Raw genomic sequence first — 25,025 nt, 5'->3', positions numbered from 1 at the left:
GAAGAATCTTAATTCCAGGTGACACTCTGAGTTTCTCCTTGCCTCAGGGCCTCTTCCCCAAGGACCTTTGGCTTTGTGACCACAGAGACTCAAGTTATGTCCCTTCAAGATCACACCACTCCCAGTTTCTTCAAAAAATTAAAAATCATACTGCCATTTGACCCAGTGATCCCACTTCTAAGAATATATCCTAAGAAACCCAAAACACCAATCAGAAAGAATTTATGCACCCCTATGTTCACTGCAGCTCAGTTTACAATAGCTAAGATCTGGAAACAGCCCAAGTGCCCATCAGTAGACGAGTGGATAAAAAAAACTGTGGGACATTTTAACCATGGGATATTATGCAGCTGTAAAAAAGAAGGCTCTTTTACCCTCTGGGACAGTATGCATGGAACTGGAGAGTATTATGCTAAGTGAAATAAGCCAGTCAGAGAAAGACAAATATCACATGATCTCACTCATATGTGGAATCTAATGAACAAAATAAACCGATGAACAAAATAGATCCAGGGACTGAGGGATCTCAGAGGGAAGGCGGGGGTGGGGGAATAGGTGTGGAGAGAAAATAAAATAAAATAAATTTGTTTGTTTTTTTAAAAGAAGATCACACTGCTCCCAGAGCCATGAACAAAGGCAGCTCCTTAGACAACAACCCCATGGAGGATTCCCAGAATTCAGAGGAAAAATGCAAGGTAAGGAGATTTGGAGGTGGCGGATCGAGAAGTCACCAAGGCACATTGTAGGGTTACTACATTTCTGAGGACCTGAGCACAGAGGCAGTGAGGTCAAGGAGCAGGGTGTCAGGGAGGAGATCCAGAGCCTCAGCAGCTTCCCACCCTCACTCAGAACTTGCCTAGCATCCCTGGAGACAATAAGGCCTATCACCTCACACGACATTTAGTGACTCTCAGTCCATTCTGGTAGGTGAGAGAAGAGCCCACCACCAGCATGAAGTTCCTGTTGCATGCAGCGAAGAGGCTAAAGAATGTTACCCTTGTTTTCTGACTTAGCTGTGACATCAACCAGGAGGAATTTTTAGCTCCTGTTTACAGGTCCAACACAGAAGCTCTGCAGCTAAGGAAGAGGGCAAGCTAAATGTCAAATATTTTTACCTGAGACACTGCTGGGATTTCTTCTTTTTTTCTAGGCCTTCAGGGATATTTGCAAATACTCCTCTGTGGAAGAGTGGGCAAAGCTGGGAAACTCAGAGAAAATAACCTATGTGTATGTGAAGAGAAACAGTGACACCATGACTGGTCTAGGTAACAGGAAGTTCTTGGTCCAGACAGGTCTGGGAACACAAGACCATCCCTCTTTCCCTTTACATATCATGGCTTCTTAGGCTCAGCAAAATTTACTCAATTTCATTTGTGTGGGGAGAAATCTGTAGGTAGCTTCAGAACCTTCTGCTCTATTGTATCCTGAACAGGGCTCAGGGCCAAGAGTGACCACAGAGATGCTCAGACCTGGACTCTACACTGGTCACTCCCACTGGCCCTTATTCAAATCCCCCCCCTCGGTGACCTTTACTGTCCCTGCTGCCTCCCAGCATCCACTCTCCTCTCAGGTTGTCTCTTAAGCAACAGATGTTTTGCTTCTCCTAGGTCTCATGGCCAAACTCCCAGATTTCATGCGTCCTAAGAATCGGACCACAGAATCTCCTGAGCATGATTCTGATGAAGCTCGGAACCCCGGGAATCAGGGTGAGTGACAGGAAGGGCCTGGAAATTGTCCTGAATCCTAACTTCTTTGGGGGTCCAACTGCTCAGAAAAGATTTTCAGGGGTTTCTTGCCTAAATGGATCACTGCTGACTAAAGAAAGTTGGATGCAGAAGGTTAAGTACAGTCAGTAGCCATTCATATAAAATCCTAAAACAAGAACAATATATGTTTTTATAGATAATAAGTCAATGGTAAATGTATCAAAATCTGAAAGAGAAAGAAACTCATCAAATTCAGGATTTGAGAAGTGCAGGAGGGCCAGCAGGGATCCATGAGGGCTGCATGGATGGCGTCATCTGTGACTTGTTCAGAGGGTTTTGTTATATTTTGAATAAAGGATCTCAGGGCAATCTGAAGCAGATGTGCCATCATGCTGAGATCTGACTTGACCCAGGGGCAGATGTGCACATGTTTGTTTTCATAGTGTCCTCTGTAACTTTCTGGAGTTTGAAACATTTCTTTATTCAAAGGAGCTATTGTTCATGCTGAGCACCCTCATGAACCACAGGAAAACTAGGAAAAGTGTGATTAAAGTCTAAATCCTCCAAAAACATCCAGAGTCAATTTTAGAATATCAACTGGGTAGTTTAAGATAAACATCTTTTTTTAAGAATATATATATCTTTATTGATTTCAGAGAGCGGGGAGGAGAGGGAGAGAGAGAGGTAGAAACATCGGTGATGAGTCATTAATCGGCTGCCTCCTGCACGCCCCCGACTGGGGATCGAGCCTGCGACCCGGGTATGTGCCCTGACCGGGAATCGAACCCCGATCGCCTGGATCCTAGGTCGACGCTCAACCGCTGAGCCACTCCCGGTCGGGCAGGATAAACATCTTAAGAGACTAAATGATTAAGGTATTTTGTGATGACATTCACCTGTTTTCCTGAGCTTTATCAAACACAATGGTCTTCTCACTCCTGACTGAACCTGATTCCTTGTATTGACTTTGAGAGAGCATTAGAGAGAACAATGCCACACGCACACTGAGCTTTCATAATTGTCAGCAGAGGCCACATGGGGTGAAAAAAGCCACAGATTCAAGAAATCTCAGCCCATGTCAGCACTGTGTTTACTCACTCTAAAGGGGACAGATGTGTTCACTTGCTCTTCTGCTCTGATAGCACAGCTGCAAAAATTCAGGGTCAGAATGCTCATACTGTCTCCAATAGACCTGTGACTCCCAGCTCCACAGGCCATATTCCACAAGCTCCCAAAATCAGGGGAGCTGAAAATCCAATGCTTAACTATCTGCAAAGTTTTTACATTCTAGGAGTGTTTTTATCCTGGAAACCTTGCAGAACCACTGCACTAAATCATCCCTGCTTCATCACACACTTAACAATTGCATTGAGGTATAATTGACACACTATAAAGGTCACCTGTTTTAAGTCTACAGTGATTTCTAGGTACCACCCATCTTTAAGTGGATACAGTTCAAGTTCCCAACAAATCATTTTAATTCTTTGTGAAAAAAGTAAGAAATATGTCATGGAATAGGATGAGGCAGTGATGGAGTTTAGTTCAAGTTTTATACACTATCCAAAAGAAATTTATGAATTAATCCTATGAATAAGTGTACAAGCCATAGTAAAAATAATTCAGAATCTCATCCGAAAATAACCCCTTGATGGTGAGTGGACTCATATCATCTGCTGCAGACTTTCCTGATGCTTCAGGAGTCTCTCTGGAGTTTGGGAATTTTTACCAATAAAGAACATTTCTGCTTGATTACCTTCTTTTAGATGAAAATCCTCAGGAGGCTTCCAATGAGCAACTGAGAAAACACCAGAAGGTGAGTACCTCCCAAATGTGAAGGATCACAGAACCTTAATCCCTCCATGGATGTGAATGTGGTAAGAGTGGGAGATTTCTGAAACTGGGCTGGTTCTCACTACCTCCCTTTCTTGGTCTTATCACAATGCCTCATGTAGCATCAGTAGCTTAACAATCAACAATTTAGATAGCTGATATTTCTTTTGTCCTCATAGTGATGCTAGATATTATTTTACCTAATTTATTTAATTTTTACAAAAATTTTTAAGACTTTTTATTACCATTATAACCAAATAAAAATGATATAACTAATATTTTTACAAAGATGAGGGTACTGTGGTACAGACATGCTACATAATTTCTCTGAGACCACAGAGGCAATGACAGCAGTCTAGTCCAAAGCTCCACCACATTCTCAAAATCATAAACATTTTCATATGTTTATGAAGTTCAGGTTGTCTCCATAGGGGTTTAGCCCAGAGGTGCTGCTGATCCTTCCATTTAGACACTCACTCTCACAACAGGGAGTACCAGGCCCCTCTGCCCTGTCACAGGGCCACTCTCCATGGCTGAGGAACCCCTTAGACTGTGAGCCCCTCACTACTGTGAGCTCCTTCAGGCCTTATCTGGACCTGAGGAAACTCTGAAGCCTCATTCCCAGCCCAGGGAGCCTCAGAGGTGCCTGAATGTTTATTGAATAAGTGATTCCACAGTTGCAGATTAAGCTGGTGGAGATGGTAAGGGTCCTAGGAGTTGGGTTGCCAGTGTGGAGACAGTTGAGAATTCAAAGAAGAATCACAAGAGATAGGATTCTTTTATTATTATTGCCGCATTTAAACAGTGTTTACAAGTTCAGAAAGTACTTTTACTTTACTTGTTTTATGTTTATTGTTCACTGTTTATTAAATAAAGGAGCCAAATAAAAGCCAACTTAAGATTGTTGATCATGAAACAACACACCCTGACAATGAGCAGAGTTGATGTGGGAACCATCTCTCTAATTCCACAATAAATGATGGTACCAGAACAGGACAGCATGTCACATCTGGCACAGCTTTCTTAGTTGTCTCCATGAATTTCTGTGTACCATTCCTTTCCTCTCCCATCCTCAATTTTATCTCCACACAATTTTCCGGCAGTATTTTGTCCCCTCCATACACTTTTACATTTACTCTCCCAATAGGTGTCTACTCACTTATGTGCGGTCACCTATATTTGACAGAAGCCCTTCATTCCTTTCACAGACCTCATCAATTCTTTGAATACTGTTGTTCTGAAAATCTACAATGTACCGTACTCCCGCTTACATGGAGACTCCCTGTGTTTGCCAAAGTGTCAGTCTGGAAAGAATGTGAAGATGAGTGTTTTAGTCCTCGAAATACCCTCATTTAGGCCATTCTTTTCTAACCTCCCAGGTTCCTCAAAATTGAGGTACTGGTCATGTTATGATCTCCCAAAGTTGTGGAGAACGTTAATATGGTAATGCAAGTGAGCTAAGATACAGTATACTGCAAACTCTAAAGCACTAGAGAAAAGCCAACGATACTATTTTTTGCGTGTGTGACCTTTATATTCACAAGGTGATGGCCAAGAATCTCTCAAGGGAAGAAAATGACTTGAAGCCACTACCAGTAATCCCTGACTCAGAGCTAGCTCAGAAACATCTGTGCCCCTCAGGAAATGCGAGTGTCTCTGGTCAGCAGATCGAGAAGTCAGCAGGTAAGGGGAAACCATCTGGGAACAACTCCTTTCACTCCCCTGGAGTGGGGGATGGCTCCTGGACAGACAGGCCTGGGTCAAGGCAAGACTTAGGAGCTAGATCAGCTCCGACTCAGACCTGAGACCATGACTTCCAGAGTCACAGAATGAATGTCATCTGCACAAAAACCCTCTTCTTTTGGGCAATTCATCCAAATTTTCTGAGCTGTGGAGTCCTAGTCAATAAAATGAAAATAATCATAGTTATTAAAATGTTTGAAGATATTGAGTGAAATCTACAAGTTTGACAACATGAAAAGTGCTTCAGTAATTCTACCTGTGATAATCTGGGAACACTATCTTACTCAGAATTGTGTACCCTGCCCTCAGTTGAGGCCTGACAAACAATATGCCCTTAACAATATATGCTAAAAGAAAGAAGGTCTAAATGAATGTCTGGTAAGTAAAGAGGTTGGGAATCTAACCATGGCAGTGGGAGGACCCAGAAGCTAAAATTTGAACTGGCATTAGGCGAGTAATTGTGCAGATCTAACATCTCAGCCTCTCTGAACCAGAAGATGTGAACATCAAAGCATTTAGAAGACCTGTGGGCACTTCGAGGGGGGAGGCCTTCCTTATCTAAAGAAACTGGGCCCAACATGCCCCCACACACCCAACTCCACTTACGAATATTCTCATCAACAGCACCCTGCACAGAGGAGACTGAAGTCTGCGCGAGAGAGCTTCAGGAAAACGAGTGCATTCTAGAGTATGAAGATATCAGTGACTCTGAAGAAGACAATCTCTGTAAGCCACCCTTCATTCCAGCCCTGCACCCTTGCAAAACCCACTCTTGAAATAATGCTGTTATCCCAAATTGTCACTCATTCCTCAAATCACTCCTTTCTTGGGACATAATGCAGCATTGAGACTAAATGATGAGGCTTCTCTCACTCTTTCTACTCCCTTCCTGTATAGCCAGGGATCATCCCAACCGTTAGTGTCCTGGGCTCCCAACCCCTGGTCAGCTCCCAAACTATAGGCCACACCTTCCTCTAGCCTAGGAACTCATAGAACAGGTAAGAGTCCTGTGGCATGAGCAGAAGATTCGCTTTGAGGAACAGTGGGAGATGTGTGCAAATCATGAGGTAGGGACAATTGGAGTGTCCAGGGTCCTGCAGGTCAGGATGAGGGGTTAGGGATTAATGGATCAGGCAATGGAGCTCACTGACACTTATTTTCCTTCTCTCTCCTTGCCTCCACCTCAGGGATGTGACAAACACCCATGAAATGAAGCAGAACCTGCTGGCCCTTCATGAGCATGGGCAAGACAGTGAACTACTGGCCATCAGGTGTACAGCAAGTAAAAGAAAGAGATCACAACAGTGAAAAGTTCAGCATTATGTTTGCTAATGTGTGCCAAATATTCTGTTAGATGTTAGAATTTCATTGGTGAGTAAGGCCTATACCTAATGCATGTTTCTGTCTATGTATTCATACATTTACCTCAGGAAACAAGCATTGTCAGGGATCTCTGCACAGAAGAGCACCACCCACCTGCTCCCCAGATGTGACTTCTAAGACATTCCAGGAGCTTGATTAGGATGCTTGTCTCTGTATTTCTACACCCCCACAAACACAAACAGGAAAAGGCACAGGTGCGCACGCGTACACACACACACACACACACTAGTGGTTTTACTCTGAGCATCTCCTACCTGCTCTTCTCCACTAACAGAGTCCTGGGCATGTCCCCTTCGTGCTGTTTCCTGTTCAGCAGTTGCTCGGTGTTGCAAACCCCCATTATTCATTTACCCTGCATCAGTCACTGTCAGTTAATAAACACGAGTTTTATCCCAGTTGTTTGCTCCTGTCCTTCTTTTGCACAAACCCTGTGCACATGTGTGAGTGATTCATTTGAAGACATACATAGAAGTGGAATTGCTGCATCAATGGTTCCATTCATTCAACAAACACCTAAGGGTCCTGTACTGGGTACTGAACACTATCCCTGGTGCTGAGACATCAGGGAACAAGACAAAAATGTCCTTGCCCATGTGAGCTTGACATTCTACTGGGGATATTTCCAGTTTTTACTTGATGGACTCTGTACACCACAATCTGGAGACAAGTTTCTGCAGGTGGTTGGATGCCTTGTCTTTACTGTCTGTCTGATCTCAGCGTCTGTGCCTGAGACAGTCCATAGTGCAGTGTGTGGGAGGATACAGGTGCTCTGGATTCTGCCCCAGATGTCAGGGTAGAAGATGTGAAGTCACTGTTCCAAGGCTGGGAACCTCCGAGGGGAACATGCAGAGGGAGAGAGGTAGAGTCCTGGTGATAGTGGGGACAGGAAAGGACACAGATGCACAGGGTGTGTGGAAGAGGGGCTGGCATAGAGGCAAGGGAGACCCAGGGCCCAGTGTGTGCTATCACAGCCACCAAAGGGAGAAGGAGCAAGGAAGGACCATGGGAGGGTTCAGCTCATCGAGGGCAGAGGTCCCCCAGAACTAGGAGCATACTCTGCATGGCGCAGCAGTGAGAGGGGAATGCTGCCCAGGTCAGTGAGGATGCTGCTCCACCTCTGCCTCAGCAGAAACAAATTCTCTTTTACCCTAATATAGCTCTGCATTCCTCAAACTTAATATTCTGCTAATAGGCATTGCATACATTTTTCTCCATGCAAAAACAGATGGGAATCCCCAAAATAGATCCTGAATAATTTCATTTTTCTTCCCCCCTTGGAAGATGGGACCCATATACTGGATGCCCAGCAAGGGAGACAGGTGCAGGAAAGGACGACTTGAAAACACTGTAGTCACGACAGGGAATCTTTTACCTTAGGTCCGTGGGGACATAATGCTTTCCACCTCCTCTTCCTCCATGAGACACATCTAGATTTTGAGATGCAGAGCGACTATGGCATTCCCAACCCTAGAAATCAGCCTGTACATGGCTCCAGGCACACCTACAATTACCCTTCTCCCCCTACCAATCCTGGCGCCCTGTGTGGCCCCCTGTGCTCTTCTGATGAGGGTCCTAAATGACTTTTTAAACCTTCCTGTCTCTTTTGCTTGTCTTTCAATCATTTTTAGACTGGGTTTGTAGCTAATCCCTACTCGTAGCAGAGAATTGGGAAATGCAGGGATGTGTGAGAAAGAACAGTACATGCTTCACAAGAGGAAACTTCTGAGCTTTATTCACCAAGACCCACAATAAGCAACACATTTTGCAGTGACTCTAAAACAAGTGCTCCAGGAAACCATGCTGACCCTTTGCACATGTGATACACTCTGATATTTTCTATTCTGTTCTGTGAGGTGGTATGTTATTCCATTGTAATTCATTAGAAATATGAAATTCTCCTCTGGTGAAATACATTTTATTGGCCTGTTCATGATCCACAACCTGCAGCTTGGAAAGCTCTTGTTCATGGTCCCAGAGCGTGTCCACCAGGAGATCCCCTGCCTTGAGTCCTATAGAGAAGGTTCAAGGAAGCCTCCTGATGCTTTCTGGATGCTGGGTACCCTGGGAAATAATGATTTTCTGTGTACTCGAGGCTGGACAGCCCCGTGTTCAGGCATCACAGAGCCCTGCTGATCCCACTGGAGGGAGCTCCTGGTCTGGCTGCCCAGCATGGGTGCCCATGATGGAACCTTCTCGTTCCAGTTGTCTATGTCTGGAGCAGCCTCTAGGTGGTGTCCCTGTTCACATGACTGTTTGGTTACTTGTTGGCCCTGCGAGAATGATCTCCAGCAGGGTGACCTGGAAGCAGAGCAGCAGCCTTACAGGTGAGCCAGAGCACCTGGCTAGAGATCCCTCCAGCACTATCCACCTGGAGAGGACATAACCAATGGTCCTTGCAAACACCTTTGATCCCAGAGAGTTTCCTTAAATCCCAGAGAGCTCTCAAGGCTTCACAAACTTCACTATGCAGTCTCTCACTTGCTTGTTTTACAGAAGCCATTCACCTGACACAAAGATATCTCTCAGGAGGAATTGCTATAAATGGTGGGATATATTCAGTTTCTTTGTGAGAGGCAGCAAGGATGACATCCTCCTATACCACCTTGCTGAACAACCACTACCCAAGACAGTTTTCAAGACCACTATATCATTATAAGCATTACCATATTAATCTGAAAGTAACAGAGGCAGGAAACAATGCAGGAAGGCTGTCAGAGTCCCAAAATTCCACAGGCATGAAGAGGGCTAAGAAAACTAAAGTGCAAACATGTGACGACCTTCAAGAGAAAAGAGTGACTCAGGGCAGAGCTGCAGGCCCACAGGGCAGAGCCTCAAGCCACAGATTATTGTCAGGACATGAAATGTAATAAAACTTGCCCCACTAGATTTCAACAGTGCATGGAAACAGTGACTCCTTCCCTTTATTTTCTTATTTAAAATTAAAATGTGGGGAGCATCATTAACTGAGTTTGTGGGGACTGGAGTCAGGTCACGCAGAATGAGTCGAGGTGGGTAGAGGCAGCAGATGCAGGGCATCTATTCTGCACCCTCATCCTGGCTTCTGGTCTCACATTCTTCCAGATCAGTGTAGACCCAGCCCAGTGCATCTGCCCATAGCCCTGATATCCATTCTTGTCCTCCAGGTGCACATATGGCCAGGTCCAAGAACCACACCACACACAACTAGTCCTGAATAAGGCACAAAAACATCAAGAAACCTCGATCACAAAAATACAAATCTCTTAAGGGGATAGACCCCAAGTTCCTAAGGAACATGGGCTTTGCCAAGAAGCACAACAAGAACCTGAAGTAGACGAAGGCCAACAATGCCAAGGACATGAGCATGTGTACCTAAGTTATCAAGGCCCTCATAAAGCCAAAGGATGTTAAGCCCAAGATCCCAAAGGATGGTAGCCACAAGCTCAGTCAGCTTGCCTACATCACTCACCCCAAGCTTGGGAACCATGCTTGTGCCCACATCACCAAGGGTCTCAGGCTTTGCCAGCCAAAGTCCAAGGCCAAGGCTCAAACCAAGCCCCAGGTTGTGGGTGTAGGTGCAGCCCAGCTGCAGCTCAGGTTCAGGCTCAGGCTCAGGCTCGGGCTCGGGCTCGGGCTCGGGCTCAGGCTCCCATACCCAAAGGTGCCCAGGCTCCAACGAAGGCTCCATAGTACAGGCCCCTGCCTACCGATGTGAGGATGGAAGGACAGGTGTCACCCCTGGGTTATTGTTGCCATGGAGCTGGTGTCCTCCTGTGATATATGTACAAACAAATCTGAGGCAAGATCTGTCAAAATAAATAAATAAAATGAGAATGTGTATACATATTGTCCTATAGTTATCCCTCCACTGTATTTTGGAGATAAATAACATGTTTTCCTGTGCCCAAGTGCCAAAAGGAATTTTGACCAGGATGCATCATAGCCTGAACTCCATCCATATCTATTTTATGTGATGAAAGTGGGCAGTATTGAGCTGACGCTATTTAGATGAGATTTTGGAATTGAGTTGATACTGTAAAGGATTCAGCAATCTGGGAATTTGAGGATAAAGTGAATATATTTTGCATGTGGATTGGAGGTGAACCTTTGAGGACCAGAGGGCAGATCATACTAGAGTGAAACATGGCCCCCAAATGATAGCCCACATCCCAAATTTGGAAACTCATGACTGTTACTTTAAAACAACAACAAAAAAAGGAGGGTGGAGGTGAGCAGTGGTTGGGGAGGAGGACTCCTGCAATAATATCAAAAAAGTTAATGAAAAATAATAAAAACAACAAAGAAGACTTTATACATATGGTTAAGTTACGGATCTTGAGATGGAAAGATTACACTGGATTATCTGTGTGGGCCCTAAATCTATCACAAATGTACTGAACAAAAGGAGAGAGAAAGAGATTTGACAGGGACAAAGGAATACAAGGTAATGGAACTATGGACACAGAGATTGGAATGATGCAGCCACATGGCAAGAAATACTGGCAGCCCCCTGAGATGGAAGAGGCAAGAGTCAGTTTGTCTCCTGGGGCCTCTGGAAGGAGTGCAGCCCTGATCACACATGATTTCAGCTCAATAAAACTAATTTCACTCTCCTGGCTTCCAGAACTGGGAGGGAATAAATTTCTGTAAATTTGTTACAGCAGCCACAGGATATTATGGGTGATTGTAGGAGATTATGTAGATTGCATTCAAGGTCCTTTGTAGTTTTAAGGTGCATGCACCCATTCATTCAACCAACTAATGAATAGATGAGGCAAAATAGAAGAGTAATTAACAGCATACACCTTGGACTAAGTTCAAATTCAGGGTGACTTCTAGCTCTGCTGCCTGCTGATTGTGTGACCTTAATCACATTGCTAAACTCTCTGAGCCTCATTCTCCACATCTGCACAATGGGGATGATATCAATATTTCGCTCAATTGGTGGCTGTGAAAATTAAGTGGGGCAATGCATATAAAAGGTTCTGTGCTGGGCACAGGGGTCAAGACGCTGTCCCTGTCCTCAGAGAGCTCTCAGTCTTTCTGCAAGAGGCAATGTAGAGAGATCAGGGTTGTGCATGAAAAAAGCCAAGGGGTAATGAGGAGCATTGGAGGCACTGCCAGTGGGGGTAGAACAGACGGCCCAGAAAAAGTGACTGCTGAGCCCCGCCAAGGAACACAGCAAATGCTATTCACGTGAATACTCAATTCAATACCAGTTCTATGAATATTAGTATTAAATAAAATGTTTCTGGTTATCGAATCTTCTGGAATGAAACACATATAAAATGTTGATTTTAAAACACGCAGTTTAAATTTTTTTCTTACTAGGAGGTCCTAGGACAGACTCTGTATCTGAGGATGTTGGAGACTGACGGCATTACCAGGGTGCACCAGAGAGTCTCTCCCATTGGTCAAGATGGCACGGAGGCAGGTTCTTTACTGAGCCCGCCAAAAGGTAGAAAGATGAATGGACAGAACCTCAGCGCAGCATAATCTATCATGGTAGTTGCCACTGGTGAAAAAGCTCTCCCTTCCCTATCCCTACGAGAACCACCGGGTTGAGCAGGAAGGGGAGGTTGTCCTTGAGAGGGGAGTCCAACCTTCTCCCAGGTCACACAGCATCTGAGTAAAACGTCTGCCCTTTTGCACCAGAACCTGCCTCTGGAGTGTGGCTTTTTCATAGTGGCAGGCAGCCGAACCCACTTGTTCGGTTACAATGGAAAGCACTTGAGAAGGTAGCCCGCCTCCTACACCCCGTTTACTAAAACTAAACAACAGCCCTAGCCGGGTCGCTCAGTTGGTTGGCGGGTCCACCTGTACATCCAGAAAGGTCTGGGGTTCGATTCCTGCTCGGGGCGCTTACAGGCAGACACAGATCGACGTTCCTCCTGCACATTGAGGTTTCTTTCTCTCTCTCACCGCCTCTCCCTCTCTCTCCCGTCTTCTCTCTCTAAAAAAAATAAATAAGCATATCTTCGGGTGAGGTATAAGAAAAACACTAAACAAGATATCTTTTAATTTTTTAAGTAAATAAATACAATTAAATACATATCATAAAAAACGAAACAGCATAAGCATACCAGAGTAGGGCACAGGCTGAATCGAAAGGAAACATCTGAGCGTGCGCACAAATGAAACTACGGAACTTGGAGTGGCCAATTGCAGCTGCCGAAGGCAAGCTTGCTCCAAGCGGGAAAACCATTGTCTCCACCCATTTTGAAAAGGCTTTCCAGGCTGCGGAGCCTGAACTGATAAGATCCCTCTCGGGCCTCAGTTTCCACTGTATTACCCCGACTTCCAATAGCGAGGTCCAGTTCATAAACTGTTAAGGTTAGTCGAAGGTCCCTGGGTGACTGAATTGCGCCATTACTTCTCGGCGCCGATCGAGCCTTCACAACCGCTTCTCATCTGAGGTACGTTCTCTCTGAGGGTCAGACCTGGACAGATTAAGGGGGGAGGGGCGTCATGGAGAAACACGGGGAGCCTCTGCAGATTACTCAAGCAGTTGGGTCTCTGCTGTGCCCCCCAATAACCCGAAAGATCATAGGACTGAGGGACCATTTAAAGTCTCTGAGGAGCCCAGCCAGGCCTGACTCAGCGGTTGAGCATCGACCTAGGATCCCGCAGATGGCGGTTCCATTCCTCGTCAGGGCACATGCCCGGCTTTCGGGCTCGAGCCCCAGTTGGGGGCGTGAAGGAGGAGCCGATCAATAACGACTCTCTCATCACTGATGTTTCTCTCTTTCTCTCTTTCTCTCTCTCTCTCTCCCCTTTCCTCTCTTTGAAATCAATAAAGATATATTTTAAATAAATAAAGTCTTTGGGGGAGATCCCTTTCGGGCTGAGGTAAAACTAAAACTATCGTCGTCTGTGAAACTCCCTAACTGCTCTTACTCAGGGAAGCCAAACCTCCTCAGCCTGAGAAACCCCAAACTTAGCCAAATACCCATAGATTTCATCAACCAGAAATAGTAGCCTCACCCTAAGGGACTCCTTTATTGCCTACTCTGGGATAAAGCAACATTCTTTTTCCTTTATTTTTCTTTTAATTCTAATCTTTTCAATTACAATTTACATTTAGTATTCTTTTGTATTCGTTTCAGGTGTACAACATAGTGGTTCCACAATCATATACTTTAAAAAGTGTTCTCCCAATATTTCCAGTACCTCCCTGGCACCATACATGGTTATTACAATATTATTGACTATATTCCCTAAGCTGTACAATACTTTATATCCCTGTGAATATTTTGTAATTACCAATTTGTACTTCTTAATCCCTGAAACTTCTTCACAGCGTCCCCCCACCTCTGCCCTCTGGCAACCATCAGTTTGTTCTCCGTGTCTACCAGTCTGTTTCTATTTTGTTTGTACACTTATTTTGTTATTTAAGTTTCACATATCAGTGGAATTATATGGTGTTTGTCTTTCTCTGATTGCCTTATTTCACTTATACTCTAGGTCCATCCATGCTGTTGCAAATGGTAAGATTTCCTTCTTTTTTGTGCCCGAATAATATTCCATAGCACAAAGGTACCACTACTTTTTTATCCACTTGTCTCTTGACAGGTACTTGGGTTAAAGCAATCATCCTCTTGGCCTCAGATACCTGGAGATATCCTCTCCTTGAGAGACTCCCAATGCCCTCATTTAGGGGAGCACAAGATTGCTACTTTGAACCCCCTACATTCTCAGCCAAGGTGATGCCTCCTCCTGTAGTCTCCAAGATTCCAGTTCTCTTTACACTAATAATTTCCAAATACTTTGAATTAGCGTACATGTCCACTCACATTAGCAGTCTTCATTTATTTTCAACAAGGAAAAACCCACATCCCTCTGCCTCAATATCCAAACCATATGATCTCTGAGACACCTCTCCAGGTCTTTTTGATTCAGAACACCCCCTCAGTAACACAGCACCCTCACTTCCCTGCTTCCCCAAGAAGGGTCTTTATATCTTTCCTCCAGGATAAGCCAAATTCCAGGCAAACTACTAACAATAGTAACCAAACCCCCTCAAAGACTCAAGGCTCCTTTGATTATTCCCACAGAAAGCCTGTCCTCCTGATCAATACCTCTCATAGAGACCTTCAGCCCCTTTTCTCTTCTGACTGCCCCCATGTCCACCCTCAGGGACAAATAAGCCAAGGACAGAGAAAAGAAAAATCTTTTTTTTAATTGCTGACACTATATAAAATGTCCCCCATTTTCTTCCCTTTCCCTCCGTCCACCCAGCCCCAGCACCCCACCCCGGCCTTCACCCCAAAGTTGTCTGTGTCCATGGGACATGCATATATGCATATAGGTTCTGTGGTTAATCTCTTCCAGTCACCTCCTTCCCTGTCATCACTGAGATCTGTCAGTCTGTTCCATGTATCCATGCCTCTGGTCCTATTTTGTTCATCAGTGTATTTTGTTCATTAGATTCCACATATAAATAAGATCATATGGATTTGTCTTTCTCTGACTGGGTGATTTCATTTACCATAATAATCTCCAGGGCAATCCATGCTGTTGCAAGGGGTAATAGTTCCTTTTTTTTTTTTATAGCCTCCCAGTATTCCATTGTGTAAATGTACCACAGGTATTTTACCACTCATCTACTGATGTACTGATGGGCACTTGGGCTGTTGTCAGGTCTTAGCTATTGTAAATAATGCTCATATGAGCATAGGGGTGCATATATTCATTCTGATTGATGTTTCAGGATTATTAGTATATATTCCCAGAAGTGCAATCTCTGTGTCAAATGGCAGTTTCATTTTTAATTTTTGGAAGAAACTACACACTGTTTCCCACAGTGGCTGCACCAGTCTCCATTCCCACCAGCTGCATTAGGGTTCCCTTTTCTGCACATCCAGCACTTGTTTGTTGATTTATTGATGGTAGCCAATCTGGCAGGTATGAGGTCATACCTCATATAACAAAAGAAGAATCTTAATTCCAGGTGACACTCTGACTTTCACCTTACCTCAGGGCTTCTTTCCCAAGGACCTTTGGCTTTGTGACCACAGAGACTCAGGTGGTGTGCCTTCAAATTCACACCACTCCAAAAGCCGTGAACAGAGGCAGATACTTGGAAAGCAACCTCATGGAGGATTCCCAGAATTCAGAGGAGAAATGCAAGGTGAGGAGATAAAGGGGTGGGGAAGTGACCAGGACATGGGGTAAGGTGGCTACATTTCTGAGGACGTGAGGTCAGAGGCACTGAGGACAGGGAGCAGGGTGTCAGGAAGGAGATCCAGCCTTCAGAGGGTCCCACCCTCATTCAGAACTTGCCTAGCATCCCTGGAGACAACAAGGTCTGTGACCTTGCACTGCATTTGGTGACTCTCAGTCCATCCAAGAAGGTGAGAGGAGAGCCCACCACCAGCATGAAGCACGTGCTGTATGCCAGGGGAGAGGCTAAGCAACGTCACCCTTGTTCTATCAGTTAGCGGTGGCATCAACCACGAGGAATTGTTAGTTCCAATTTAAAGGTCCAACACAGAGGTTCTGCAGCTGAGGAAGAGGGCAGGCTAAAGGGCAAACATTTTTACTTGAGTGGCTACAGAGATTTATTATTTCTTGTTTTCTTAGATGGTCAAGGATATTCGCAAATACTTCTCTGAGGAAGAGTGGGCAAACATGGGAAAATCAGAGAAATTAACCTATGTCAGCATGAAGAAAAGCTACGAAATCATGACTTCTCTAGGTAACAGGAAGTTCTGGGCCCAGACAGGCCTAGGAACACAAGACCATCCCTCTTTCCCTTTACATATCATGGCTTCTTCTTAAGCTCAGCAAAATTTACCCAATTTCATTTGTGTGGGTGGAAATTCCTGGGCAGCTTGAGACCTTCTTCTCTACTGTATCCAGAACAGGACCCAGGCCCAGGAGTGGTCAAACAGATGATCAGATCTGGACCCTGCGCTGGTCACTCCCACTCGCCTTTGTTTGGATACCCCCTACCCCGTGACCTTTACTGTCCCTGCTGCCTCCCAGCATCCACTCTCCTCTCAGGTTATTTCTTCAGAAACACATGGTTTGCTTCTCCTAGGTCTCACAGCCAAACTCCCAGATTTTATGCGCCCTAAGAATCGGGCCACAGAATTTCCTGAGCATAATTCTGATGAAGCTCAGAACCCCGGGAATCAGGGTGAGTGACAGGAAGAGCCTGGAAATTGTCCCTGAAGCCCAACTTCTTTTGGAGTCCAACTGCTCAGATAAGATTTTCAGGGGTTTCTTGCCTAAACGGATCACTGCTGACTAAAGAAAGTTGGATGCAGAAAGTAAAGTACAGTCAGTAGCCATTCACACAAAATCCTAAAACATGTAAAAGAACAATACATGATTTTATAGATAATAACTCAATGGTAAATGTATCAAAACCTGAATAAGAAAGAAACCCATCAAATTTAGGATTCGAGAACTGCAAAAGGAGGGCCGGCAGGGATCCATGAGGGCTGCATGGATGGCGTCATCTGTGACTTGTTCAAAGGGTTTTGTTATATTTTGAATAAAGGATCTCAGGGCAATCCGAAGCAGATGTGCAATGTTGCTGAGATCTGACTTGACCCAGGGGCAGATGAGTACATGTTTCTTCTCATAGTGTCCTCTGTAACTTTCTGGAGTTTGAAACATTTCTTTATTTAAAGGAGCTATTGCTCGTGTTGAGCACCCTCATGAACCACAGAAAAACTAGAAAAAGTTTGATGAAAGCCTAAATCCTCCAAAAACATCCAGAGTCAATTTTAGAATATCAACTAGGTAGTTTAAGATAAACATCTTAAGAGACAAATGATTAAAGTATTTTGTGATGACATTCACCTATTTTCTTGAGCTTTACCAGACACAATGGTCTTCTCACTCCTGGCTGAACCTGATTCCTTGTATTGACTTTGGGAGAGCATCTGAGAGAGCAACGCCACACACACACTGAGCTTTCCTAGTTGTCAGTTAACAGAGGCCACATGAGGTGAAAAAAGCCACAGATTCAAGAAATCTCAGCCCATGTCAGCACTGTGTTTACTCACTATAAAGGGGATGGATGTGTTCACTTGCTCTTCTGCTCTGACAGCACAGCTGCAAAAAGACAGGGTCAAAATGCTCATACTGTCTCCAATAGACCTGTGACTCCTAGCTCCACAGGCCATATTCCACAAGCTCTCAAAATCAACGTCAGGGGGCTGAAAATCCTGTGCAAAGTTTTTGACCTTCTAGGAGTGTTTTTATCCTGTTTTAACCTTGCAGAACCACTGCACTAAATCATCCCTGCTTCATCACACACTTAACAACTTCATTGAGGTATAATTAACATACTATAAAATTCACCCTTTTTAAGTCTACAGTAATTTCTAGTTGCCACCCATCTTTAAGTGGACACAGTTCAAATTCCCAATGAATTCATTCGATTCTTTGGGAAAAAGGAGTAAGAAATATGTCATGGAATAAGATGATGTAGTGATTTGGTTTCATTCACATTTTATAAACCATCACAAAGAAAGTTATGAATTTATGCCATTAATAAATGCATAAACCATTATTAAAGATAATTCAGAAGTCAGGCTCAAAATAAACCCTTAGCAGTTAGTGGGTTCATACTGCTTGTTGCAGATTTTCCTGGCACTTCTGGAGTCTCCCAGGACTTTGGCAACCTGAAACAACAAAGAACACCTCTGCTCTATCAATTACTTACGGGAGAACCTCCTCCAGAGGCTTCCAACATCGAACCGAGAAAACACCTGAAGGAATCTCCAAAATCTGAAGGACCACAGAGCCTTTCTCTCTGCACTAATGTGAATATGGTAAGAATGGCAGAATACCATGATAGCTAATACATCTTTTGTCCTCGTAGTGATGCTGGGTATTATTTTGATGGATTAATTTATGTAATACATAAGAAAACTTTGATGACTATTATTATACCCAAATAATTGTGTGGATATTAACAACAATCATAGCAAATAACAATGATGATAATAATGAAGGGGCTGTGTTGCAAAGATGCTACATAATTTCCCCAGTACCACAGAGGCAATGACAGCAGTCTAATCCAAAGCTCCAGCACATTCCCAAGATCATAAACGTTTTCATATGTTTATGAAGTTCAGGTTGTCTCCATAGGGGTTTAGCCCAGAGGTGCTGCTGATCCTTCCATTTAGACACTCACTCTCACAACAGGGAGTACCAGGCCCCTCTGCCCTGTCACAGGGCCACTCTCCATGGCTGAGGAACCCCTTAGACTGTGAGCCCCTCACTACTGTGAGCTCCTTCAGGCCTTATCTGGACCTGAGGAAACTCTGAAGCCTCATTCCCAGCCCAGGGAGCCTCAGAGGTGCCTGAATGTTTATTGAATAAGTGATTCCACGGTTACAGATTAAGCTGGTGGAGATGGTAAGGGTCCTAGGAGTTGGGCTGCCAGTGTGGAGACAGTTGAGAGGAGAATTCAAAGAAGGATCACAAGAGAAAGTATTACTTTTCATTTTTTCCACATGTAAGTGTATTTACAAGATCACAACTTTTACTTCCCTTCTTTATGTTTCTTGTTCACTCTTTTCAAACTGAGAAAATCCAATGAAAGAGACTTTAAGGCTGTTGGTCATGGCACACCCTGACAGGAGCAGAGTTGATGCAGGAGCCACCTCCCTAATTCCACAATAAATGATGGTGCCAGGGTAGGACAGTATGTCACATCTGGCACCACTTTATTAGCTGTCTATCTTAATTTCTACGTACCATTCCTTTTATCTCCCCTCCCTATACTCACCTCCCCACACCATTTGCCAGCAGTATTTTGTCCCTCTGTACACTTTTTAAAGAATTATCTTTAGCCCAGTGGGAATGGCTCAGCAGTTGAGCATCCACCTATAATAAAGGAGATTGAGGCTCCATTCTTGGTCAGGGTACATGCCCAGCTTGGGGGCTGGATCCCCAGCAGTGCGTGTCAGAAGGCAGCTGAGCAATGACTCTCCCTCATCACTGATGTTTCTCTCTCTCCCTCTCCTTTCCTCTCTCTGAAATCAATAAAAATATACGTATTTTAAAATATATATCTTTATTGTTGAAAGTATTACAGATGTCCCATTTTTTCTCCCAATGACCCTTCCACCCCGCTCCTGCAACAACCTGGCACTCACCACCTTACTCTCTGTGTCCATCGGCAATGCATATATGCATATAGGTCCTTTGGTTAATCTCTTTTCATCCCCTGCCCACCTTCCCTCTCAGATTTGTCAGTCTGTGCCATGATTCTATGTCTCTGGATCTATTTTGTGTGTCAGTTTATTTTCTTCATCAGATGCTACATATAAGGGAGATCATGTGATACTTGTCTTTCTCTGACTGGCTTATTACACTTTCCGTAATACTCTCCAGACCTTCCTTGCTGCCTCAAAGGTTAAAAGATCCTTCTTTTCTACAGCTGCATAGTATTAGATCCTGTAAATGTACCACTCTTCTTTTATCCATTCATCTACTGATAGGCAGGTGGGCTTTTCCCAGATCTTAGCTGTTGTAAATAGTGCTGCTATAAACATAGGGGTGCATACATTCTTTCTGATTGGTGTTTCAGGAGTCTTAGGATAAATTTCTAGAAGTTGGATCACTGTGTCAAATGGTAGCTCCATTTTTAATTTTATGAGGAAACTGTATACTGTTTTCCATAGTGGCTGCACCAGTCTGCATTCCCACCAGCAGAGTACTAAGGTTCCTTTTTCTCCACATGCCCTCCAGCACTTGTCATTTGTTGATTTGTTTATGGTAGCCATTCTGAGAGGTGAGAATTCATACCTCATTATCTTTTTAATTTGCATCTCTCTGATTATTACTGACTTCGAGCATTTTTTCATATGTCTCTTCACCATCTGTATATCCTCTTTGGAGATGTGTCTATTTAGGTCCTTTGCCCTTTTTGTTTGTTTGTTTGTTTTTAATTTTTTTTAAATTTATCTTTATTGTTGAATGTATTACAGGTGTCCCATTTTCCCCCCAATTGACCCCCTCCACCTCATCCCCACTCCTCCCCAGGCCTTCCCCCTGTTATTGTCTGTGTCCATGGGTTATACATATATGCATATAACTTCTTTGGTTAATCTCTTCCCACCCTCCACCCCCCTTCCCTCTTCCCTTTGAAATATGATCGTCTGTTGCATGTGTAAATGTCTCTGTATCTATTTAGTTTATCAGATTCTTTTGTTCATTAGCTTCTTCTTAAAGAGGACCCTTCAACATTTCCTGTAGTACTTTTCTGGTGGTGATGAACTCCTTTAGCTTTTCCTTGTCTGACAAGCTCTTTATCTGACCTTCAATTCTAAATGATAGCTTTGCTAGATAGAGTAATCTTGGTTGTAGGTTCTTGTTTTTCATCACTTTGAATATTTCTTGCCACCCACTTCTGGCCTGCAAGGTTTCTGTTGAGAAATAAGCTGACGGTCGTATGGGTGCTTCCTTTAGGTAACTACTGCTTTTCTCTTGCTGCTTTTAAGATTCTCTGTTTGTCTTTAACCTTTGGCATCTTAATTATGATGTGTCTTGCTGTGGGCCTCTTTGGGTTCCTCTTGTTTGGGACCCTGTGTGCTTCCTGGACTTGTAAGTCTATTTCTTTCCCCAGGTAGGGGAAGTTTTCTGTCATTATTTTTTTCAAATAGGTTTTCAATTTCTTGCTCTCTTTCTTCTCCTTCTTTCACCCCAATAATAAGAATGTTGGGCCACTTGAAGTTGTCCCAGACACTCCTTACACTATCTTCATATTTCTGGATTCTTTTTTCTTTTTGCTCTTCTGGTTGGGTGTTTTTTGTTTCCTCATACTCCAAATTGCTGATTTTATTCTCAGTGTCCTCTACTCTGCTGTTGATTACCTGTAAATTATTCTTCATTTCAGTTCGTGTAGCCTTCATTTCTGATTGGTACTTTATTATGTCATTGATGGTCTCACTTCTTTTCTTAATAGTCTTACTAAGATCCTTGAGCATCCTTATAACCATACTTCTGAACTCTGTATCTAGTAGCTTGCTTGGTTCTATTTCATTTAGTTCCTTTTCTAGAGATTTTTCTGTTCTTTCTTTTTTGACATGTTTCTTTGCCTCCACATTTTGGCTGTTTCCAGGTATTTGCTTCCATGTATTAGGTAGAGCTGCTATGTCTCCTGGAATTTATAGACTGGCTTTGTGTAGTAGGTGTTCTATAGGGTCCAGTGGTTCAGCCTCCCTAGTCACCTTAGCTGGGCCTTCTAGAAGCTTTCCTGTGTGGGCTGTGTGCACTGTCCTGTTGTAATTGAGTGTTGGTTGTTATTGGCGTCACTGGGAAGAATTGACCCTCAGGCCAATCAGCTGTGAGGACCAGCTGCAACTACAGCCAAAGAGCTGCTGTACTGGAGACACCCCTATGGAGCAGGATTTACTTCAGTGGAGCTTTAATGTTCACTGAATGCGCTCCTTGAGTGTGTCACTCGTGGATGTGGTAGAGTTTTAATCCAGCATAGTTGAGTCTGACCACCAGGTGCACTGTCTCTGGTGCCTCCCAGGGGGTTCAAAGTCAATCTCTGCCACTGCCTTGCCCAGGGCCACCCAGCATGAGCTACACAGCAAACCATAGTTGGCTGCTATTTCTGCTGGGCTTGGAGGTGTCCAGGAGAGGCCAAACTATGAACCACTAGTGCAAAACCTGGGGCTACTTATCAAGATGTATGGGGCATGCTGAGGCCAGTTGCTACTTGTTTGAGAGTTTTTAGGAAAATCCTAAGTATGAAGCTCGAGAGGCCACTTGCATAGAAAAGCGACTGGACATGGCTTGGATGAGCTTGAAGTAGGGAGGGGTGGGGTGTCTGGGAATCGCCAGGGCGGGGCCAAAGGTATGAGTCAGGTGCTGGAAATTCAAATATGGCACCTGCCTGCTGGCTTTGTGTGGGGAGGGTTCCTCAAAGGAGCAATGGCCTCTGCCAACTCTTCCTTCTGGGAGAAAGCTGCCCCTCCAGCTCTCGCCCTGACTCCAGGCAAGTTAGTTCCTCCTCAAATGTCCTAGGTCCTTTCAAGATGCTGCCTGGCGTGAGGCTCAGAGGGAGCAAGTCTGAGTGAGTCCGTGTGCAGCCCCTTTAAGAGGAAAGCCTTGGGCTCCTGCAGCCGCTGCATCATTCAGCCACAATCCCCGCTGGTTTTTACAGCCCAAAGTTGTGGGGACATCTCTTTCTGGTACTGGAACCCAAGGCTGGGGGCCTGATGTAGGGCTAGGACCCCTCACTCCTCCAGGAAACCTCCCCCACCAAGATGTCCCTCCCGGTTTTAACCTGCGGCACCTGGGTGTGGGCCTGAGGCTGAGTGTCCAGGATTCAGCCCCATTCCACTGGTGTCTCTGCCCCTCCTACTGGTCTTGATGCTTCTTCAGTTCCCTGGTTGTAGGACTTCTGTTCAGCTAGATTTCAGGAGGCTCTGAGTGATGGTTGTTCTGCATTTTAGTTGTAATTTTGATGTGTTTGTGGGAGGTGGCAGGGACCATGGTTACCGCCGCCGCCATCTAGTTCAAATCTCCCCTTTGCCCATTTTGTAATTGGATTGATTGTCTTCCTTTTGTTAAGTTGTGTAACAGTTCTTTATGTATTTTGAAAATTAACCCTTATCAGATGTACCATTAGCAAATATGTTCCCCAGTACAGTGGGATCCCTTTCCATTTTGTTTATGCTTTTGCTGTGCAGAAGCTACATTTACTCTCCCAGCACCTGTCTATTCGCTTATGTGTGGTCATCTGTATTTGATAGAAGCCCTTCATTGCTTTCATAGACTTCGTCACTTCTTAGAATGCTATTGTTCCACAAATCTTCTGTATACCACACTTCCACTTACATAGAGACTTCTGCTGTTTGCCAGAGTGTAGGACTGGAAATAGGAAGATACCAAGTGTTCTAGTCCTCAAAACACCCTCATTTAGGTCACCCCTTTTCTTTCTAACTGTTCAGGTTCCTCACTATTGAGGTACCGGTCATATAATCTCCCAGAGTTCTGGAGAATTTTCATTAAGGCATTGCACATGAAGACACTTTGTAAGTTTTAAGCACCAGAGATAATGTCTCTGATAGTGTTTATATGTGCCCTTCACATGAACAAGATGATGCCCGTGAAAGAAACAAGGGAAGAAAATTACTTGAAGCCACTACCAGTAACTCCAGACGCAGAACCAGCTCAGAAACTGCTCTGCCCACCTGCGAAAGGGATGGACGTTGGTCAGCCAAAGAAGGAGCTGCCAGGTAATGGGGGAATTGGAGGGAAAGTCTACTCTGGCTTCATTAGCCTGGGGGCTGAATCCTGAGCAGGCCTAGGTCCAGGTTGGACTTTGGAGCCTGTTCAACTCTAGCTGAGAGCTGAGAACAGGACTTAAGAGTCACAGATTGAATTGTCATTGTCATGAATTCCCTGTTACTGTGGACAAGTCATCCAGTTCTCTGAGCTCCAGGTTCTTATTCCATAAAATGGAAATAAAGAATCATAGCTCATTAATTTTACCTGAAAGGTCCTCAAGTAATTCTGCCTGTGTAACCTGCAAACATGACTTACTCAGAGTTGTATCTGCAGCCCTCAGCACAATGCCTGACACACAATATGCCCTTAACAGTATGTGCTGAAAGGTCTGAATCAATGTTCTGGTAAGAAAAGGGGTTGGGAATCTAACCAGACATTGGGATGACCCAGGAGCTAAAACTCAAACAGGAATTTGTTGTGTACTGGTGCAGGGCTACTCTCAGTCTCTCTGAGGATGTGGAGGACAGACAAGATAGATTCAGGGACCGTGGGAAGGAAGAGACATCTTATCTAAGAAAACAAGGCCCAACTCTCCCAGACCCTCTCTCCATTGACTTATGCATCTCTCCCACAGGAATCAGGAAAGAAAAGACTAATGTCTGGGCCCACAGGCTGAGGGAAAGAAAGTACCATATTGTGTATGAAGAGATCAGTGACCCCGAGGAAGATGACTAACTATGTAAGTGACCTTTGCTTCTAGCCCACACCCCTGCAAAACACACTGTTCTTATGGTACTGGTGTCCCATCTTGTCATTCCTTCCCAAAATTGTTCCTTTGCTAAGACCCTTGGAGTGCAGCACTGAGACTAAATGATGAGGCTTCCCTCACTCTTTCTACTCCCTTCTCTGTGTAACCAGAGATCATCCCACCCAGGATGCCCTTGGCTCCCAACCCCTGGTCAGCTCCCAAACTATAGGCCATACCTTCCTCTAGCCTAGAAACTCATAAAACAGGTGAGAGTCCATGTGGCATGGGCAGAAGATTCACTTTTCAGATCAGTAGGAGGTGTGTGAACATCATGAGGTACAGGGAATTGGAGTGTCCAGGGTCCTGCAGGTCAGGATAAGAGGTTAGGGATTAATGGATCAGGCAGTGAAACTCACTTATTTTCC

General features: G+C 44.4%; 1 protein-coding gene across 1 annotated transcript; it reads left to right on the top strand.

The window, feature by feature from the left end:
- Positions 1-626: 626 nt before the first annotated feature.
- LOC308551020 (protein SSXA1-like) lies at positions 627-24,587 on the top strand (the record flags this gene model as incomplete). The annotated part of the gene is made up of 4 exons (XM_081125404.1): positions 627-695; positions 1,151-1,292; positions 1,608-1,706; positions 24,487-24,587. The coding sequence occupies 4 exons, from the start codon at positions 627-629 to the stop codon at positions 24,585-24,587; spliced, it is 411 nt and encodes a 136-aa protein (XP_080981530.1).
- Between the last annotated feature and the right edge of the window lie 438 nt (positions 24,588-25,025).

Source organism: Miniopterus schreibersii, assembly GCF_964146895.1.
Source record: "Miniopterus schreibersii genome assembly, chromosome: X".
NCBI lineage: Eukaryota > Metazoa > Chordata > Mammalia > Chiroptera > Miniopteridae > Miniopterus > Miniopterus schreibersii.
Note: the sequence above shows the minus strand (reverse complement) of the source record. Positions and strands in the feature narration are given on the sequence as shown.